Source organism: Mesoplodon mirus (assembly GCF_964341445.2).
Source record: "Mesoplodon mirus genome assembly, chromosome: 17".
Classification (NCBI taxonomy): Eukaryota; Metazoa; Chordata; class Mammalia; order Artiodactyla; family Ziphiidae; genus Mesoplodon; species Mesoplodon mirus.
In genome coordinates, this window is record NC_138993.1 from 18,327,841 (window position 1) to 18,349,504 (window position 21,664).

General features: G+C 37.3%; 1 protein-coding gene across 8 annotated transcripts in view; it reads right to left on the reverse strand.

The window, feature by feature from the left end:
* FNDC3A (fibronectin type III domain containing 3A) overlaps window positions 1-21,664 on the reverse strand; it is a 152,925-nt gene that overhangs the window by 41,493 nt on the left and 89,768 nt on the right. For all 8 annotated transcript variants that reach the window (XM_082602522.1, XM_082602521.1, XM_082602523.1 and 5 more), the window contains 6 exons: window positions 16,493-16,730; window positions 10,447-10,716; window positions 9,229-9,287; window positions 3,312-3,469; window positions 1,350-1,409; window positions 118-256 (listed from right to left, as the gene is read on the reverse strand). In XM_082602522.1, the coding sequence (XP_082458648.1) occupies window positions 118-256; window positions 1,350-1,409; window positions 3,312-3,469; window positions 9,229-9,287; window positions 10,447-10,716; window positions 16,493-16,730 (924 nt within the window). The remainder of the gene's footprint in view (window positions 1-117; window positions 257-1,349; window positions 1,410-3,311; window positions 3,470-9,228; window positions 9,288-10,446; window positions 10,717-16,492; window positions 16,731-21,664) is intronic.

The following is a 21,664-nucleotide window of genomic DNA, read 5'->3' on the forward strand; positions in this document are numbered from 1 at the left end:
AAGAGCAAGTTAGCTTAAACCTCTTAAAGTCTCCAAAAACAAATGAAGTTTAATACTACAGAAGAAAAAAAAGGAAAACAAATGTCCAGTTGGAAATACTCTAGAGAATATTCTTACCTTCCATTGCAAAGTGAGTGAATTTTTGGTCCGATTGGCTATCCTTGGTGGATTAGGTATGTCAGGTTCACAGCTTAAGGTGGTAAAGGTTTCAGCTTCGGAAGGAGTTCCCTTTATAGAATTGTATTCTGCCTGGACTCTAAGGTGATAGAATAAATTGTTTTAACCTGCAGATAGAATCACTGTATCCTGCCATTCTATGGCATCACCTTTAAGTACAGGCAAGTCAGTAAGATGCCCTCTAAATGTTCTATTGAGAAAATATGCATATCAGAAATAAAGGGTGACCCTTAAAAAAAAGAAAAATAGAATAGGCTGGGGGCTTTCATATTTTCCTGACTGCCGAAAGTAAGAATACATTTTAAACTGTGACTGTGTCTCTGAGGTATGCATTTACACACACACACACACACACACACATGCACGCACAAGTACCCTGAAACAATATCCTGAACTATGGTAATATATTGATACTTTCTATTCCATTTGATTATATTTAACTTTAAAAATTCTGAATATAACCCACAAAATTAATTTCATGATTCAATAATGGTTGCAATCCACAGTTTGAAAAATATTAGGTTGGATGATACTTTGGGTTTATCCATAGGATGTATAATTGAAAACTTAATTTAATAGTTTAATAGGAATAATCCCAACTGCAAGTGTTCTTTTTAAAAACAGAGGTGACTGACTAAATCGTTATACTGAGTCCCAGCTGGGGAGACCCTAGAGTCTATAAAATAATTTTGGTAAGTTATAAAAGAAGAACTGTGCAGAACAAAACAGTATCTAAGTTATCCTAATTAAATGTTATGAAATTCTCAGAGTTTTTATATCCCAAACTTGTACAAAATAGGATGGGGTAAAAATACGTAAGTAGGAAATATTATTTATGATTCTGTTTTGTAAAAGTTTCAAAAGCTGGGACAATTTTCCAGTGCTGAATTAGATATTACAGCTATATTATACATATTATCTGTATATTCATTCTAATCCCTAGGTCCTACAAACAGGGTGATTTACCCTTCAATACAACATTTGAGTTAAATGTTTTTGTTTTTTGTGGAAAGTGTTGATAATTATACCACAAGAAAAATCAAAGTCTACAAAACCCATGTTTTTAATCCAAAATTAATATTTAAATTATATTCTAGACTTTTAAGGAAATCATTAAAAACAAACAAAGCCTATGCTATATCATATAAAAGCAACATATAGGAATTCCTTACTTTGCATGGTAATCAGTAGCTGGTTTGAGATCATTTAAGGTGACACTGGTTTCTTCTCCTCTGGGGGAAAAAAAGGCAACATTTCGTTATCTGATAAAGCATTCCAGAGGATATGTATTATGTACACTACAGTTTGCGGTACTTTATGAAATTATACTGCTTCTTTTCCAACTGTAACCACATTCAGATTGCACTAATATGCAGTTTGTGTAAAATTAAGATATATGCTGAACTTAAGCATGTACCTGAATACCACTTTAAAACAAAAAGGTATGCTAAGCAAATCAATTGTGTAAGCCAGACTTTTTTTTTCCCCCTGTGGAGTTAGGGAAGATACTTAGCTTACTGAGGAAACAGAACCATTTTCAATTATTTGAAAATCCACTGGTATATAATTAAAATGCTAAATAACACATGTACTACTGAAATCAAACATACCAAATTTATACAAGGAGTCTGCCACTACTGGATTTTATTTAAAATATAACACAACTTTATTTAAAATGTTTCAGTTTAATGAGAAGATTAAAAAAAACCTGAATTATAATTTAAGGTAAAGCATGTTTTATGGCCACTATTAAATTTTCAAATATAATAGCACATATTTTCTTAAGTAATCATTTGATACAACTATTATTTGGGTATGTAGCCAACAAACTAGCCTGTTTTCTCTTCCTTTTCTTTTAAATCACTGTTCTCTGTTTCATTTCCTTCAGTTAAGTTTCTCTCCTTTCCACTTTATGGCCTTCTTCCTCCAACCTCCCACCTCCCTCCCACTTTCCTTCCACAGCTATCCTGTTTCTCAAATCAAAGCCAGTGAATCGTATGAGAAAGGAAACATGTCTCACTGACAGAAGTACACCGTAATGAGTCAGGCAGTTGTAGTAGCAGCCTCAGAAAGAGACCTCAATTGGTGCAGGGTAAAAAAGGTGACTGAGGTTGACTAATGTCCCTCTTGTGCTCTCTGGTCAGGCTGCAAATGGAGATAAATCCTTTCTCTTAGAAAGCAGCCATATCAAACTAGAACAGCCATTAACACAAAAAGAAACCTTTAGGTTGATGGTCCTTTACCCTCTGTTTACCTCTTAGGTAGGTTTTGTCTCTTTTAAGAAAAAGAAATAGAATAAACACACTTATGTTGCTAGATGACAGTCACTGGAGCAGTTTCTCTTTCCTTTCTTCCCCATACTAGCTATTTTTCTGAAAAAAGATACCAAGAAGGCTGATGTATCCAGTGTTGTGTGTTAATAATGATCATTCAAATGGCTAACCACCTCCTTTACAATCTTCCTGGTGGTGAAATTATAACTAGTAATCGACTTTACTCTTTTTCATCAGAATAAGCAATTTCTATATGAATAAGAAGAGAAAAATAATTTATTTTACAACTATCAATCATAAACGTCACAATTTTAGCCACTGATACTTTCTAAGGCTTCTTGGTATATAATATGCTTTAGAACCAAGAAAAGAGAACTATGATTTTTCAAAGTATGATTATTAACATACCAACATACAAATGAGGAACAATGGTACTAAATTCATTTTACAATGGGATATGAGCTTGTACATATAAGAATTAAATCCAACTCCCTAGAGGAGCAATATCACATTGCATGAGTTCACAATATGAGTTCTCCATTTCTGGTCCTGGCTTCTACATACTACAATTTATATTTATGTCTCAGGAATATGTGAATAATGAAATATCTATTAGGGAGCCTACTGAAAAATAAAAAAGCTGAATGTGGGCAATGAAAGTGATTATTCCAAGGGAGTGTAGACAGAAATGTGAACCAGCCGGCATTTGGACTATTTACATTGAAATTACTGTCACTGGTCAACTTATAGATTCAAAATAAAAGCATGAAGAGGGAAAATAGCACAGAATTAGTTTTAAGCTGTTTTTGATAAACCATTAACTTATATAATGGGAGGGAGTAAAACATAACAAATACCTACGCATATACACTTTTATATTTCCCATCTTTTCCAGTACTTGAGACCAGAATTTCATAACCATAGAGCTCTGGTACAGTAGTCTCATCTGTTTCACCATTAATGAGGCTGGAAGGAGGTGACCAGGTAAGTACTACTGTCCTTGCCTGGATGTCTGAGGCCTGCAAAAACATAATATTTGAAAGCTCTTTGAAACAACTGTAATGTGCACAACAAACAGTAAAAAAATCTAATGGGGTTTCAAGATTAAATAAAATATCTAACTACTTACATAAAATGGCTCACAAATAGAAACCTGTCCTTTTGTAGATGAGATACAATTTGCTGTGCAAGAGCGGATAGGTTCAACAAAGGTTTAAAGACCGTTTGGGGCCGTCTAAAACTATTAGTGTAAACATCATATACAGTCGAAAGAAGGGCAGAAAAAACCCACTTGTAACATGCTTGAAAGGGTTCCATTTCCTCACTTTAGAAAGTGTCTAACAATAAGAAAAATACCAAAACCTCAACAGAAAAATGAGCAAAGGACATGGACTGTCCAAAGAAATATAACTGAATAATATTTAAAATAAAAAATATATAAAATATATCTAACTACATTCATAATTAAATAACTGTAACTTAAAACAAGATACTACTTTTCATCCACTGGGTTAGGGAAGATTAAAACTAATTAATGGATGAAATACTGGATTAATATCTAGTGTGGTGAGGGTCTGGAGAAATGGGTGGTCTCTTAAATGAGGATAGGAGTATAGATTGGTACAATCCCTATGTAGAGCTACTTGGGAACCATTATAAAAATTTAAAATGTGTTTACTTTTTGATTCAGAAATTCTACTTCCAGGAATTTTTTTTCATGATAATATTCCGTAAACTTACATAAGTACATAAATATACACCCTTAAGAATACTCGTCGCAGCACTCTTAATAGTGGCAAGAAACTGGAAATTGGTATAGCTTCTTAACATATTACTATGCAGGTGTTCAGAAAATGAGGTAGACATGTACGTGCTGACATTTAAAGAGATCCTCAATATACTGGTGCTATGTAATAGAGGAAAAACGGAAGCTGCAAAGAAATATATATGCTATGATTTCAGCTGTGTTAAAGAAATTAAAAAACGCATACAAATATCTGAAAATGTACTGTAAAAATGTACTAATCCTTACCTTTGGGGATTTTGTGAGTATGTGTGGTGGGATGAAGAGAGATGTGAGAGAAAAACAGGAGGTCTTAATAGCATTTTTACATTTTGGATTACTTTTATAAAAAAAAGTCTAATAAAGAGGAAAAAAAAGTCTAGGGATTTGATTTAAACTAAAGATTGGTAAGAAAGGTATCAGATTATATCAATACCCAGACATTAATGTAAAAGCTTGCTTTAAAATTATCTACATTTAATGACTATCTTAGACAAAGACAATAAAACAAACAGAAACAAAACAAAACCACTAACCACTAGGATGAAGCCCCTGTCTTGAATTAGGCAGAATAAACAATCTATACACAAGCATAACTTTCTCTCCTTTTCAAAGCTCTCAAAGCTTGAATAAGTTTAGAAGACTGTTACTGTATTTATTTTGCTTCTGCTGAGTCACAGGAAATGTAATATTTACTGTCATGCTGTCTTTAAAAAGTCTTAGTACAGTACTATGTTTCAATTACAATGGACTTAAAAGTGATTCCTTGTTTTAACCAGTGTCCATCTGGCTATTAATCTTGTAACTGTGTAAGGTTTCTTTCCTTTTTTAAACAAACATACTGTTAGCATACATATATCTATACCCTTTAGAGTTTCTTGATTTTATGGGATGATCATAACTGTGTTAAAACTGTGAGAAGAGGGAAGTGAACAGTATTCTGAAGGTAGGTCAGTTAATAGCATTAACTGGCATCTACATTATAAAGCTTATTAGGCTTTGTGGGTACTGATTACATCATCAAAAGCATAGGCAATAGAGAAAAGACTAAGCAGGGAGACAGAAGACTTGTCACTAATTTGCTTGGTGATACTAAACTCTCAACCTTTTAGGTTCCAGGTGTCATCTATAAGAATTCGTGAAATGATCTGTTTACCTTAATTACTCAAATACAGTATATTTAAAATGGTTTTGGGGAATAAATCTAGATTTACAGAAAAGTTAGGAAGATAGTATACATACAGAGTTCTGTATACTTTCTACCCAGCTTCCTCTAATGTTAACATTTTATATAATGATGTATTTCTGTCAAAACTAAGAAATTAACACTGGTAGAATACTATCAATTAAAATTTTAACTAAAGTAAATAGACTTTTCCAGGATACCATGTTGAATTTACCAAGTATAGCTTAAAAAAAAATTAGACATACTGCTAATTTCAACTTTTCTAGACAATCCATTTTTACAGAAAAACTCTTGGTCCCAACTCATTCTTTAAAAAAGGTACTTTATTACTTGCATATAAATGTTAAGGCACAAAAGATTACACTAGGGTTGCTATGGAAAACTTCATGAGAAGTGAATTTTGAATAGAATTTTAAAGGATTTGGGATGGGATATAATTTTGGTAGAAAAGAAATGGGTAAGCTGCTGGAACATGTGTGAGTGTGTATTTTTAAAAGTTACCTAGTAATTTCATGCTCATGAACCATGATTAAGGGAGAAAGAGAGAGAGACCATTAAAAGGATGACAGGAGAACGAGGAAATGATCAACAATGTCAAACACTGGAGGGAGATCAAGGAGAATGAATGTAGTCTGAAAAATGCCTAAAAATGCTGTCTTCTGGTGCTGGTTTCAGAAGGATGTAACCAGTTGTAAAGAAGAAAGAGAAGTGGACTGCCATTAAGGTACTGTGAAATTCCTGTGTAAACATGAGGTTGTGTGTGTGTGTGTCTCCAGGAAAAAGTAGATCCTAGAAATTTATAGCGAAAAAAAGGATAAAGCTTGTAATTCAGTTTGGCATGGGGAGAATTAAAGGTAAAGAAGAAATCTAAGATAATACTGATACTGTGAGCCAGAGAAATCTGGATGAGTAAGTGTTCATTGATGGAAATACTGAAAGGAATTAGAAAACTAAAGGGATCTAATCCAATTCCTTCTTTATTTTAGAGGAACAATGGAGAAGAGAAAATAGTTTAGGAAAAATGATGAAGAATTTGGTTTTCTACATGAAGTTCTAGTTGTTGGCAAAACATACAAACTTGGGTATTCTTTAGGATGCTTCAGGAAATGTGGTTCTAGAGGAAGAGGTGAATAATGAGGGTTAAAAATACAGATACAGAAATCATCTGAAATATGTCTTCTATTTGTATGCTACTTCAGAAGTAAAATTTCCTTTTATATCCACCTCACCTGATCCTTATAATTATGCTCTAAAGCAGGCAAAACAGACATAACTATCTTCATTTCATAGATGAAACACATTCAGAAAAGTTAAGTGACTTGTCTGAGGTCACTCAACTAGTGACTAGGGCCTGAATAATTCAATTCTTTTTTTGCTACACAATGCTTCCATTTTTTATTTAAAAAAATTAAAAAAATTTGTTTTATCTTTTGGCCGTGCCACACGGCATGCAGGATTTTAGTTCCCCAACCAGGGATCGAACCCACACTCCCTGCAGTGCAAGTGTGGAGTCTTAACCACTGGACTGCCAGGGAAGTCCCCACAATCCTTCCATTCTGAATCCACTTCTAGACAGTAGCTGAAAATAGACATGACCATGTAAAAATACGTGTGAGTACTGACAAAGACTAAATGGTAGTAGGCAAACATGAAAATAGAAGTGGTTGAATTATGTACAGTATATTTTAACTTTTTTTTTCTTTGCTGTACGCGGGCCTCTCTCACTGTTGTGGCCTCTCCCGCTGCAGAGCACAGGCTCCGGACGCGCAGGCCCAGCGGCCACGGCTCACGGGCCCAGCCGCTCCGCGGCACGTGGGATCCTCCCAGAGCGGGGCACGAACCCATGTCCCGTGCATCGGCAGGCGGACTCCCAACCACTGCGCCACCAAGGAAGCCCTATTTTAACTTTTGAGGAAGCTTGTGGTCTTTGTTGGGTAGTGATCAAAACCATTCTTGAAGAAAAGCTGTCTGTTGGGTTAAACAACGTCTAGCTAGGAAGCTACTGAAATGGTAATACCTGATTCTTGTCTGCGTGTGAGGATTAGGAAGTGAGAGAAATATTCTGAAGATAACTCAAAGGTTGAGCCCTGTAGTAAGATACTGGTTCTAGTAACCACACAGGAAGGGGTAATAATTCTGAGAGTAAAAAGGTAATATGTCTAGTTTTAATCATTATTAAAGATGTCAGTAGATTTTTTAAAAACAGTATTTTATTTATTTTTTAAACTAATTTATTTTGTTTTTGGCTGCGTTGGGTCTTCGCTGCTGTGTGTGGGCTTTTGCTAGTTACGGCGAGCAGGGGCTACTCTTCATTGTGGTGGGTGGGCTCCTCACTGCGGTGGCTTCTCTTGTTGCAGAGCACGGGCTCTAGGCATGCGGGCTTCAGTAGTTGTGGCACACAGGCTCAGTATTTGTGGCTTGTGGGCTCAGTAGTTGTGGCGCGTGGGCTTAGTTGCTCTGCGGCATGTGGGATCTTCCTGAACCAGGGCTCGAACTTGTGTCCCCTGCATTGGCAGGCAGATTCTTAACCACTGTGCCACCAGGGAAGTCACTAACTTTAACGTTTTTTTTCTTCATAAGGCTGTAATCATGGTGTCCAAACAGCTTGATCTCGAGCATTTCTCCTTACTGAAGTTTCTTTGCATGTTTTTGCACTCTTCATACACATATTTTAAAATGCCTATTATCATTCTGTCCCGTGAAAATATCCCAACTTATCTATGCATTCCTTTATTTTATTTTTGTTGATTATTAATGCTGCAACAAACATTTTCATTTGTGTAGCTTTTATTGAGAAATGAGACCTCACAGGTTCAGAAAAGTTTACTTTATATTTCTCTTACTTACTAGTAAAGAACCCTTTGGGGTCTTAATAGGTTTAAAAAAATTGTTTGGGACTTCGCTGGTGGCTTGTGGGCAGTGGTTAAGAATCCGCCTGCTAACGCAAGGGACACGGGTTCAAGCCCTGGTCTGGGAAGATCCCACATGCTGTGGAGCAACTAAGCCCGTGCGCCACAACTACTGAGCCTGCACTCTAGAGCTCGTGAGCCATGACTACTGAGCCCACGAGCCACAACTACTGAAGCGCGCGCACCTAGAGCCCGTGCTCTGCAACAAGAGAAGCCACTGCAATGAGAAGCCCGTGCACCACAACGAAGAGTAGCCCCCACTCGCTGCACCTAGAGAAAGCCCGCGTGCAGCAACGAAGACCCAACGCCGCCAAAAATAAATAAATTTATTAAAAAAAATTTCAGTTTGTATAAGCACTTTAATTTTTCTTATCTGATGGAAATATTTTTTCTATTAGAATGATAGCCTTTATTTAGGCTATTCTAAAAATATGCAGAAAATTTTATGTAGCTAGTTTTGCTGTCATACCTTTTTCTGATTTTCTGATTTCTTCTATTACATCTACACAAAAAAGGGACTGGGGAATATTAACTTTCTTCTATGCTTTTATTTTAACTCTTTTTGTATAAGGAGTTAATTGGATATATTTAATTTGGAAATAATATAAATGGGTTTTTTAAAAAATGATAATCAGTTGGACCTATACTCCTTATTAGATCTTTGCTTGGTCCAGTCATTTCCAATGTCATTGAGCATATATTAAAACCTTGTTTAAAAATTCTTGGTTGAGTATTCTGCTTCACTGATTAAACTATCTCACCTTATGTCAGATCTGTACTGATCCACTACTGACCTCACATTCCTTACATATACTTAAGTTTTAAACAAGGCCTGAATATACCAAAATCCTATATGAATATACTAAACATAAATGTCAAGAAAATACATAAGATACTTACCACTGGTTTGACAATGTTGGAAAGAAGTGCTTCAAAAGCTTTAGTTTCTTCATCTTTTTCTTAAAAAAAAAAAAAAAATTTTTTTTTTGAATATTAAAAAAAAAAGAACCTAAATGCAGTCATCCCACTCCCTTCCCAATATGTCTTCTAAAACATATACCAAGTGGTTGGTATTTGAGAGTTTTATTTTCTAGTTTTTACCTCTTAGTTCATATTCAGCAGCTTGTGGCTCTTTAGAGTTCTTCTGCCTCAGTTTCTATGTCTGTTTTAATCGTGATTACTAATTATAATACCACTATATACATCTGAACTAGTCAATATGTTTTACAGAACGTACATTTTTATACTTAAAAAAAAAAAGTAAAGAATACTCTCTCTGGAAAGTCCTTATTTGCCAATCTTATACCTCTTAACGACAAGTTAACTGTTTGTTTCATGACATGCCTTAACTGTGGTTCCCAAAATAGGAATATAATTGACTTGACCATAACTTATAGCCACCACTGATGTATCTGAAACTTTAGCTTAACTCTTCTGAAACATCAGTGCTGAAAAGAATGATCAGAAGGTCTCAAAAATATGGGAGAACATTTTGATAAACATTAATATACAAGCCAAGAGGCTGTTAAAGCATTAAATTTGTTGATGGGGAATGGAAATTTTAAAGAAAAGGAAGTAAGGCTCAGAGTTCATATGGTGAAAGTCACAGGTTAAAGGAAGGATCCAAGGGAAACATGGGGATTTTGAAACAAAAGAACTTTTGAAGAAAGAAATGGACAATACTCTATCCTAACTACATAGTATATAAATAGATTGGTAAATGACAGAACTAGTTGCTATCAGGGACTTGCGTATAAAGAAGCTGGGAGGATTAAAGAGTTCTGATAAAAATCAGCATAGCCTTATCTAGGTCCAGAAAGAAGAAGGAAAGGAATCTGTATGAACTTTGAGTTTTCCTATCAAAGAGAAATTTCTCTTGGTTAGTAAAGTTTAGATATAGGTGAAATTATTAATTGAGCTTTCCCAAAATGTAAAAAGAAATACCCTAGTAACAACTTAGGTTCTAAAACTTTCCCCTCGCATTTAAAGAAGTGTTAGGCTATTAATCGACAGTTCATGTGAAGCATGACGAAATGACTGAAAGGTTGGAATATACTTTTAGTAGGTTAGGTGACGATACAAAGTGCACTTAGAATGTATTTTACTTTAAGTAGTTACCTTCTATTTCTGTGTCCCCTTGTGCACCACCCGTCCCCCTTCCTGACTTGTTCTTTGCGCATCCTCTGTTTGCACCACTGGCATTCTGCCCTTTCGTGAGCCCGTTCTGCTCATTTATGGGGGACGGGCATGTCCGGGGTGATGACGGCGGACTGTTCAGTTTGTCCTTCTGTGTTCCTTGGCGATCCTTTAATTTCTTCTGCAAACGTTCATATGTCTTACTAGATCTTTCATCTCTAAAGTTGGACCTTCCATGTGCAGAGTGGGCATCTAAGAAGAAATAAAAAATAAGACATTGAAAAAGGTCACTGTCTCCAAACCCATTTATGGCATGAGAAAAGAACAGGAAATAAATCTATCTATATTATGTAAAATTTATGTATTATAAAATATTTCAAAGAATAACCTTGCATAACAAAGCTATTTCTGTGTCTCCACCAACTGCGAGAACCAAGCTTTGTGACTTGATTATAACTGTAATCTTATAGACACTTCTTCCTTCCTCTTTTCTCAACTATTAATCTCCATAGAAACAGCTTGGTGGTATGCTATGACTATTACAGGTGGGGAACAAGAGCTGAACTGAGCTGTGTACAGTTCTTCTTTTACTCTTTTGTAGCCATTACTTTTAGCATCTCTTTCAACTTCAAACATATCAACTAGTAAACAGAAAATCTCCACCTACCTAAATTCCCTTATGATTCAAAAAAAGCAAATCATCACTAAAAAAATAAGGTTTTAAGAGTCAGCAAAAAGAAGTGAGTGGGACTGTTAACTAATAACAGAATCTAGGTACAGAGTATTACATCTTCAGATATTGTAAACTCAGGGCTGAGACTTAGAATGTATTCATTCTAATAAGTCATAGAGCAATATAAATCAATACCCTCATAAATATTGTTAAATCAGTTGTCCTCAGAGTTCATTCTCATTGTAAATTTAAAATCTGTAGTGAGGAAAATATGTTTAAAAGGAAAAGCCTCAAAAATCTCAGTAAAAAAAGTTTTAATTTATCAGTGATTTAAGAAAATTAGTATAATATTCTCGAATACTGTAAGGATATGCACAATAATATTAAAATAAAAACCCAGGAATTTGGATATGTACAAGTAAAAGAGTAAGTTTAGAGCCTTACTTCATATTATACACAAAAATTAACTCAAAATGAATCAAAGACCTAAATGTAGGAGCTAAAACTATAAAACTTATAGAAGGAAACAAGCACATATCTGCACGACTTTGGATTTGATAATAATTTCTTAGATATGACACCAAAAATACAAGGAATCAAAGAAAAAATAAGGTGGACTTCATTAAAATTAAAAACTTTTCTGCATCAAAGGATACCATCAAAAAAGTAGAAACAACATGGGAGAAGATATCTGCAAATCATATATCCGATAAGAGACTTGTCTCCAAAATATATAAAAACATTTACAACTCAACAAAAAGATAAATAACCCAATTAAAAAGAGGTGAAGGGGCTTCCCTGGTGGCGCAGTGGTTGAGAGTCCGCCTGCCAATGCAGGGTCCGGGAAGATCCCACGTGCCGCGGAGCGGCTGGGCCCGTGACCCATGGCCGCTGAGCCTGCGCGTCCGGAGCCTGTGCTCCACAACAGGAGAGGCCACAGCAGTGAGAGGCCCACGTACCGCAAAAAAAAAAAAAAAAAAAAAAAAAAAAAGAGGTGAAGGATTTAAACAGACATCTTTCCAAAGATGATACAAAAATTGCCAATAAGCAAATGAAAAGATGCTCAACATCAGTAGTTACTAGGGACAAGCAAATCAAAACCATACTGAGATAATCCTTCACACTCATTGGGACGGCTAGAATCTAAAGACAAATTTTGGCAACGATAGGAAGAAATTAGAGCTCTCATACGTTGCTGGTAGGAATGTAAAATAGTACAGTCACTATGGAAAACAATTTTGCAGTTCTTCAAAAAGTTAAACATACAATTACCATATAAGCCAGTAATTCCACTCTTAGTTATATACCCAGGAGAAATGAAACCATATGTCTACACAAAAACTTGTACACAAATGTCACAGCAGCATTATTCATAACTGACAAAAAGTGGAAACAACCCAAATGTCTATCAACTAATGAATGGAAAAACAAAATTACATCCACATAATGGAATATTTTTCAGCCATAAAAAGGAGAGGAGTACTTACCATGGGGCAAGCTTGAAATATACCTTGAAAACAGTATGCTAAGTGAAAAATGCTAGATACAAAAGGCTATATATTGTATGAACATTTACATGAAATCTCTAGAGTAGACAGATCCATAGAGACAGAAAGTAGATTAAGAGTTGGGGGAAAAGGGGGAATTGGGACTGACTCTTAATAGACACAGAGTTTCTTTTTGGGATGATAGAAATGTGTTGAAATTAGATAGCAGTAGTGAATGTAGTATCTAGTGAATATACTAAAAATCACTGAACTGTACACTTTAAAATGGTGAATTTTGTTATGTGAATTATCTCAATAAAAAAAGAAAAAAACCACAAGGACTGTAATTAATTAGTGCATACTTTAAAAATGTAGTTATCCAAATGTTTTTATATTTCATTTACTATGCAAATAGAATGATAAATGAACCATGAGGGGAAAATAAAAAATATGTTGTAGTAACAGGAAATTTATTATCAAACAGATCTGAGAGGGTTAAAATCCTAACAGTGAACTAGTTGTGACCTTGCAGAAATTACTTAACATTTCTGAGCTTCAGTTTCTTTATCTGTATTTTGGAGGACTTTATTGAGGCTTAAGTGAGATAATACATGTATGAGCATAGTGTCTAGCAGATTTCAGGCTCAATAACTATAGTTGTTGACAGTGAGATGTTGGATTAGGTCCCACTTTGGGAATCCAAACAAAATATGCATGGAAAAGGGGTCATGGAGGCAGCTACTAATTATAAAACTACTGTAAAACTACTGTAAGTTACTAGGATCTAGTGGTAAATTCCTTGGCTTATAACCTCAAATACAATATGACTCTTATCTTCCATCACTGGGTAGCTGGTTTTCAGATTAGTGCTCTTCGTAGATTTGTATGCTTCGCTTTCCTTCTCATCGCTGTGAATCATATTCATACATTCTAATGCATATCTCCTCTGAATAACAATGGGTTTTAACAATGTAAAACAGTAGTAAATTGTACTATTTAGCTTTTTCTTATAATTTTCTCAGGCACATTTTAAAAAAATATTGATTGATTGATTGATTGCTGCATTGGGTCTTCGCTGCTGCGCGGACTTTCTCTAGTTGTGGCGAGAGGGGGCTACTCTTCGTTGCGGTGCGTGGGCTTCTTATTGCTGTGGCTTCTCTTGTTGCAGAGCATGGGCTCTAGGTGTGCAGGCTTCAGCAGTTGCAGCACGTGGGCTCAGTAGTTGTGGCTCGTGGGCTATAGAGTGCAGGCTCAGTAGATGTAGCACACGGGCTTAGTTGCTCTGTGGCATGTGGGATCTTCCCGGACCAGGGATCGAACCCGTGCCTCCTGCATTGGCAGGCAGATTCTTAACCACTTCGCCACCAGGGAAGTCCCTCTCAAACACATTTTAAAAAGCTAAGTCATAATTAGGAGTAAAAAAATGGAAGAGACCGATTTATAGTAAATTAAGTTCATTGGACCACTGCATGAGCCTCACCTGGAAATTTGTTAGAAATGCAGAAAACCAAACCACACTCAGAGCTATGGAATTAATATGCATTACTTGGGCAATAGAAATAAGTTTGAGAAAAATGTAATATATTACATAATATATATAATACACCTACTACTTACAGGCTGTGCTACACAATTTAAATTTTGTATTCAGAGTTATTTCTTCTATAGATTTACTAAGCGTAAATGACAGGTACTGATTAAATGCAAGGAAAACAGTGATGAATAAAACAGATTCAGTTCTTAGGTGGTTTACAGTTAAATAAGGGAGAAAGACATCCAAAAAAAGAAAAAAATCAAATTGTGTTAAGTTCTGTGAAAGAAAAAAGGTTTCAGTGCTAGAGACTGACAAGGATAGGTTAGGGAAGATCTCTCTGAAAGCTGAAATCTAAAGAAAAATAAAGAAAGAAAGAAGCCTTGCATGGAAAAGGGGGAAGGGCACTTCTGGTAGAGAGAACACCATTTGCAGAAGCATTGAGGCAAGAAGGAGCTTGGTTCTGAAAAACTGAAGGTGGGGCACATGCATGGGAAAAAGTGGGACAAGGCAGGATCTTGTCCAGGGCAGCAGTTTGCAACCAGCCTCACTCCTGGCCCCCAGGAGTCATCTGGTAATGTCTGGAGATATTTTTAGTTGTCACAATCGAGTCAGGGTGAGGGCTGGAGTTGTGTGCTACTGGCCTCTAGTGGGTAGAGGGCAGGGATTCTTCTAAATATCCTATAATGCACAGTTCTGTCCTCCACAGTAAAGACTTATCCTTCCTCAAAGATCTAGAGTGCTGAGGTTGAGAAATCCTGGTCCAGGAGAAGGGTTTAGGATTTTATTCTAAATGCGATGGAAAGTCACTGAAATCTGCTAAACAGAAGAATGGTCTGATTTGTATTTTAAAATGATTACTCTGGCTGAGCCTGGATGGTTGGGGGCAAGAATGACAGCAGAAAACCAACTGGAAGGCAGTGGTTGCAGCTGTCCTACAAGAGCTGATGGTGGACTAGAACTGAGGAGCAGTGGAGAAAAAGTAGATTCATTTGGGAAACTTCTGAAAGTAGATACCAGTTGAAGTGGGGGTTGAAAGAGGAGGAATCAAATGTGGCCACGTCTGGTTTTTCTCTTGAGCAAACTGAGTGGACAGTGGTACCATCTATCGGGATGAAGACGGCAGAGAAAAGCAGGTTCCATCATTGAGGTTTATGTTTTAAAATGCTATAACTGAGATGTATGAGACAATTTAAGTGGAGTTATCAAGAAGGCATTTACGGGAGTTCCCTGGTGGCCTAGTGGTTAGGATTCTGGGCTTTCGCTGCTGTGGCCCAGGGTTCAATCCCTGGTTGGGGAACTGAGATCTCGTAAGCCGCATGGCATGGTCAAAAAAAAAAAAAAAAAAAAAAAAAAGCAGTTAGAGGGCCTCCCTGGTGGCGCAGTGGTTGAGAGTCCGCCTGCCGATGCAGGGGATGCGGGTTCGTGCCCCGGTCTGGGAGGATCCCATATGCCGCGGAGCGGCTGGGCCCGTGAGCCATGGCCGCTGGGCCTGCGCATCCGGAGCCTGTGCTCCGCAACGGGAGAGGCCACAACAATGAGAGGCCCGCATACCGCAAAAAGAAAAAAAAAAAAAAAAAAAAAAAAAAAGCAGTTAGAAATAAAAGTCTGTGACTCAGAGGAGAGGTTTTGACTGAAGATAAAAATTTAAGAACTGTCAGTATATAGACGGTATTTAAAGCCATAGGAAAGAATAAGATTATTATTTTGTGTGTGTGTAGCTGTCTATTCTTCCCAACAATTTAAACTCCCTGAGGGCAGATGTTATGTCTTACTGTTTTTTTCAGTATCTTACAGAACCAAGCAACTTTGGTTAGTGGCATCAGAGGCTTCAGGATTTAACAGTAGCATGATTATTCCTGGCTAAAAAATTTCCTCAGAGCCCGGAGAGCACCAGGACAAAGAAGACCTCTTGTTTGAATGTGTCCCCACTAAATATTGCTGCATGACAGAAGTTACTTCCCCTCTTTGATTTTCTGTTTACTCATCTGCCTTGAAAGGTGATCATGAGGATGAAACATTTAACATAGTGTTTTTTTGTTTTGTTTTTAAATTAAGTTTTATTGGAGTATAGTTGATTTACAATGTTGTGTTAGTTTCAGGTGTACAGCAAAGTGAATCAGTGATACATATACATGTATCCACTCTTTTAGATTCTTTTCCCATATAGGTCATTACAGAGTATTGAATAGAGTTCCCTTAACATAGTGTTTGAATAACAGATAATGATTGTGATATTGTTACCATTTTTTGTTTCTTTTATATAGTAATAGTACTATTATATCCAAGGAAAAAATAGCCAACTCCATAAAACAGGAATATTTTTAGATAACTTACCTACATCTCCATATACTTGTGAAGACTGATACTGTGTCATATACTGTGTTGCCATGTCTCCAGCTCCAGTTACTGGTGAGTACATGTGGCGTGGTGGAGGGGGCATCATGGTTGGTACAGGAATGAAACCAGGCAGAGGAGGATGTGGAGAACGATGGATGACTGTGTGACCACCAGGATGAAACTCTGGTGCCTGAGGAACCACAACAACTCTTCGAACACCATTGTCTTCAATAACCTACAAAATGAACAACAGATTAAAAGTTTCTTCCACAGGATGTTAAGCAATCTTTTTCAAATATGTTAGAGTAGGAATTTTTACACCATTAGGAGTTAATTAAGAAATTTTACAGAACCAGCATGAAAAGATTTTATTAAGTACATTACATACATATGAGTTAGCACTGAACAACATGAAGTAGTTTTTGTTATACAATGCAATATAAATCTTAAAACACTGAGAAGACAAGCTAAATAATAATTTAAACAATGAGTTATGACATCTGGTAGTTATCTTATGTGATACATGCATTTAGTGATACAGTAAAAATGAAGGGAGTCTCAAGGGAACTTTTGGTTTGAACATAATATGGGAAAAAGCTGGATCCAGACCCCTAAGATCAACCATATATTGAATTTAGGTATAAAACTCTTAGGACCATGACCAGAACAATTTTAATAACTGAAGATCATTTCAAGGGAGGCAAACACCTAATATACTCACTCCCAGTTAAGAAAAATATCTGTGGCTCTGAGTCGTAGAAATTACACGTTTTTAAATAGGGGTCACACTGTGGCAAAGGATTTTTTAAAACGCCAGATTTATTCCTTTTGAACCTCACTGGACAACAAGGACATACAGGAAGGCCTAAAAAGGTACAAGATTTAACCTCAAAATTAGAAATCCTTCTAAAACAGGGTCCTTAATCTTTTAGACTTAAATGATTACTACTGTAGTACAACAAATGGCTAATAACAGAAAACGATTAAAATGTAAAGTGCTAACTTGAAGGCAAATCCTGATATTTTCAGGAAGTACACGTTTTACTATGCTTAAACGAATTGCAAATTTTGTTTATAAACGTGTTTGGGAGGAATATTAGAAAACACACTTATTTGGGTAAAGGTAAGCCTAGATTACAAATAAATTACTGCTTTAGAAAGAATATAGCTGCTACTAAATAGCCTATTAAACTAACCTTACCTGTTGGAGTGTGAGATGACTTGTCCGTAATATGGGACCAGAAGAGCAAATGAATCACTGTTTTTATACACTAGCTCTAGAACTACAATGCCTGGCTTCTAGCACAATGGATGCTTCATATCCCACCTCTCTCCCTATATAGTAACTCAGTTCTGGATTCAAGCCTCAGACAAGTGCATATGACTGACTGGTGGAAACTAAATCATACCTGGAAGCCTAGCTGAAGATAATCTGGAAACTGTTGAGTTTTTTCAGCCTCTAACCTATAGGAACGGACATTAGATGAAGTCTGAAATGGATTCTGAGTGAGCCAAACCACAGTGTCTGTCATTAACATAATACTTTCATCTTTCTCAACTCTCTGACTCAGAAATCTTAAATGACCCCGCCATTTCTGATAGGATTGTACCGTACATACTCTTCAACCTACCATCCCATCTGGTTCCAACCTGTCGTTATTGCTGTATCTTCTTCCACACCAAATGCTGAACTCTTAATTCCAGCCAGGCTGGTATACTAAAAAAAACTATCTTCATACCTAACTTACATATTTCTTTATCTTGTACTTTGGTTTATGCCATCTACCCTCTTCACTTTGCTTCCCCTTAATCCATAACCATGCAAATCCCATCTCTCCTTCCAAATCTAGCAATACCCTCCTCCATTCATTAAAAAAACAAAAGATTTGTTTTTGAACAAAAAGAAATTGGTAATTTAGGAGAGAAAATACAGCGTGATGTGTTTATGTGGGCACACACACTAACAGGCAGACAAACATGACATCAAAAGTAAATTATTGAGCATGCTGCATGGTGATAAATACTACGAAGAAAAAAAAAACCAAACAGAACAGGTAAGGGGGATTAGAAGGATTGTGGGAGGGGAACAGGTTGTAGTATAAAAGAGTGATCAGGATACGCCTTATTGGCAAAATGAAATTTGAGCAGAGACTTGAAGGAACTGAAGGAATTAGCCACACAAAAATCTGAAAGAGTGTTCTGGGTAGAGAGAACAGAACAGAGCCTCTAAGGTAGAAGTGGCTAGAAGGAAGCCAGTGTGACTGGATCAGCATAAAGGAGGAGGAAGACAGAAACAGATGAGATCAAAGAGATACACGGGCTTCTCTGGTGGCGCAGTGGTTGAGTCCGCCTGCCGATGCAGGGAACACGGGTTCGTGCCCCGGTCCGGGAGGATTCCACATGCCGCAGAGCAGCTGGGCCCGTGAGCCATGGCCACTGAGCCTGCGCGTCCGGAGCCTGTGCTCCGCAACGGGAGAGGCCACAGCAGTGAGAGGCCCGCGTACCGCAAAAAAAAAAAAGATACAAAATGGTAGGGGATGGACTTCCCTGGCGGCCCAGTGGTTAAGACTCTGCGCTTCCAATGCAGGGGGCGTGGGTTCCATCCCTGATAGGGGAACTAAGATCCCACATGCCGTGCGTGGCCAAGAAAAAAAAAAAAAAGTAGGGAAGGTGGCCAAGTCAGGTGGGGCTGTATAGGCTTATTAAGGACTTGTATTTACTCAGTGAAACAGGGAAGCATCACAGAGTTTTGGGCAGAAGAGGGATACAAACAAGTGGTTCTCATCCAGGGGTGATTTTGTGGTAACACCTGGAGCTGGGCGAGCTGCGGTCAGCGATGCTGCCTCAATGCCCTGCAACACACAGGGCAACCCCACAACAAACAATCACCACGCCTCTATGTCTACAGTGCTGAGGGCGAGAAGCTCCTGACACACTCTTCTCTTACAGGATGACTGGCTGCTGAGTTGAGAACAGATTGTCAGGCAAGGGCAAAAAGGGGGAAATCACTCAGGAAGCTACTGCAGAAATCTAGGCAAGAGATGGTGGAGGCTTGGACCACGGTGGTAGCAGTGGAGGTGGTAAGAAGTGGTCCACATTCTGCGTATCTTTAAAGGTACAACAACAAGATGAGCTGATAATTCCAGCGGAGAAGTGTGAGAAAGAAGTTTTGGAACGATGGTATTTCACCAACAGTGAAAGGGAAGGCTGCAGTTAGAAGAAGTCATTTGGGGGGTGGGGGCCAGGGAAGATTTGGAGTTTTAGGTTTTGCGCATGTAAGTTTGGTAAGTCTGTAAGACATCTAAGTGTAAATTGTTGAGTAGGCAGTTAGATAATAGTAGTCTGCAGTTGCAGAAGGATTGGGAAAGGACAACCAGGTAAGGCAGGAAGAAAATTTAAGAATGTGGAGTCTGGAAGTTTGGTTAAGTGTGTCAGGGAGGAAGGATCAGTTCTGTCAAATGCTGCTGACAGGTTTAATAAGATGAAGACTAAGGACTGACCATTGGATATAGCAATATGTAAGTCATAGTGACCTCGATGAGAGCAGTTTTAGTGTGATCATAGGGGCAAAGCCTGATTGGAGTGGATTTAAGAGAGAAAGTGGGGAGGAGAATTAGGTAACAGCACAATTCTAGAAAGTTTTCCTGCAGAGGGGAATATGGGAATAGGGTGGTGACTGACAGTAGTAGAGTCAAGCAGCTTAAAAAATTTGTTGTTTTTAGTGAGAGCAATTACAACATACTGATACACTAATCAGCACAATCCATCAGAGAGTAAGAAATTAATGATGTAGGAGAGAGAATGCTAGAGTAATGTCCTTGAGCAGGCAAAAGGAGATGAGATTCAGGGCTCCAGCTGGGGCACAGGATCTAGACAGGAGCAGAAAAGTTTGTCTTTGTTCTAGATGAAAAAGAAGTATGGACTGATGATGAGATGAGAAGGTAGAGCATATAACTCCAGATATTGGTAGAGATGTGGGGTTAGGAGCCTGTAGATAGTTTCTTTTGATTATTCTCTGTGACCCTTTCCTAGACACCACAATCTCAGTGATCTCTGCTTCCTAACAATTCCATTGCATTTATTCTCTATGACTTGTTTGGTATCCGTAACACGGTAGTATTTGTTAATTTTCCAAATCCATATGTCTTACTCTATAATTTAACTGTAAGTTTCTCAAGGGACATGTATTAACTATTTAATCCTCAACACAATGCTACAAAATAGGTAGTATTATTATCTCCATTTTTTAGATGGGGAAACTGAGGCACAGAGATGTCAAATAACTTGCAAGGTCACACAGGTAGCAAGTGGAGGAGCTAGTAACTGAACTCAGGTAATCTGGCTTCAATTCTATGTTCTTATTCATTTTGTGGGCATAGAATCCAGAAACACCTGCCTTCTGCTTTTAAAAATTTCACAAACACAAGTGAGATCTCATCGGTTAAAAAAGAAATGGCTAAATTAATTTTGAAATTAAAACTTTTCTTTTGAAAAGAAACATTTCAAAAGAAATGTTTTTCTTTTCTTCTGAAAAAGAACATTTCAAATATAAAGATAAGCTGAGGGAAGAGAGATTGGGGAGTTATTGTTTAACAGGTTGTGAAAATGCATAAAAGAAACCTCATTTAAAAAAAGAGTTGGGAAGCCCTGAAGGCTTCTCACTTACTACTGCTTGCTGCCCCTTGGAGACACTAGCAAGAAGCATACCTTGCATTCCCCAACCAGAAGAAGCTTACTTTACATACCCCAGCTGGAGGAAGGAAGATTTTTCTCCTCGCCCAGCAACAGCCCAGCCAATGAGAAGCCACCACACCTAGCCTAATGAGAAGCAGCCATAACCCTGGACTCTCTTTCCTCCAATGGATTTTGCTCAAAAAACCACCCCTTCCCAACCCCCCTCTTTTCTTTATAAAAGAATAGTCCTCTTCTTTGTTTTGAGGACTTGCTTGTGGTTTGCTATAGTTTGCATGCCCTGAACTGCAATTCCTCTGCTATTCCTGAATAACCTCATTTCGCTGCTATAGTAACTATGTGTTTTATTTTTAAGGTTGATAAGGTACAGAGTTCAGCTTTGCAAGGTGAAGAGTTCTTGTGGATGTATGGTAGTACAACAGTGTGAATGTACTTAATACCACTGAACTGTACACTTAAAATAGTTATGATGGTAAA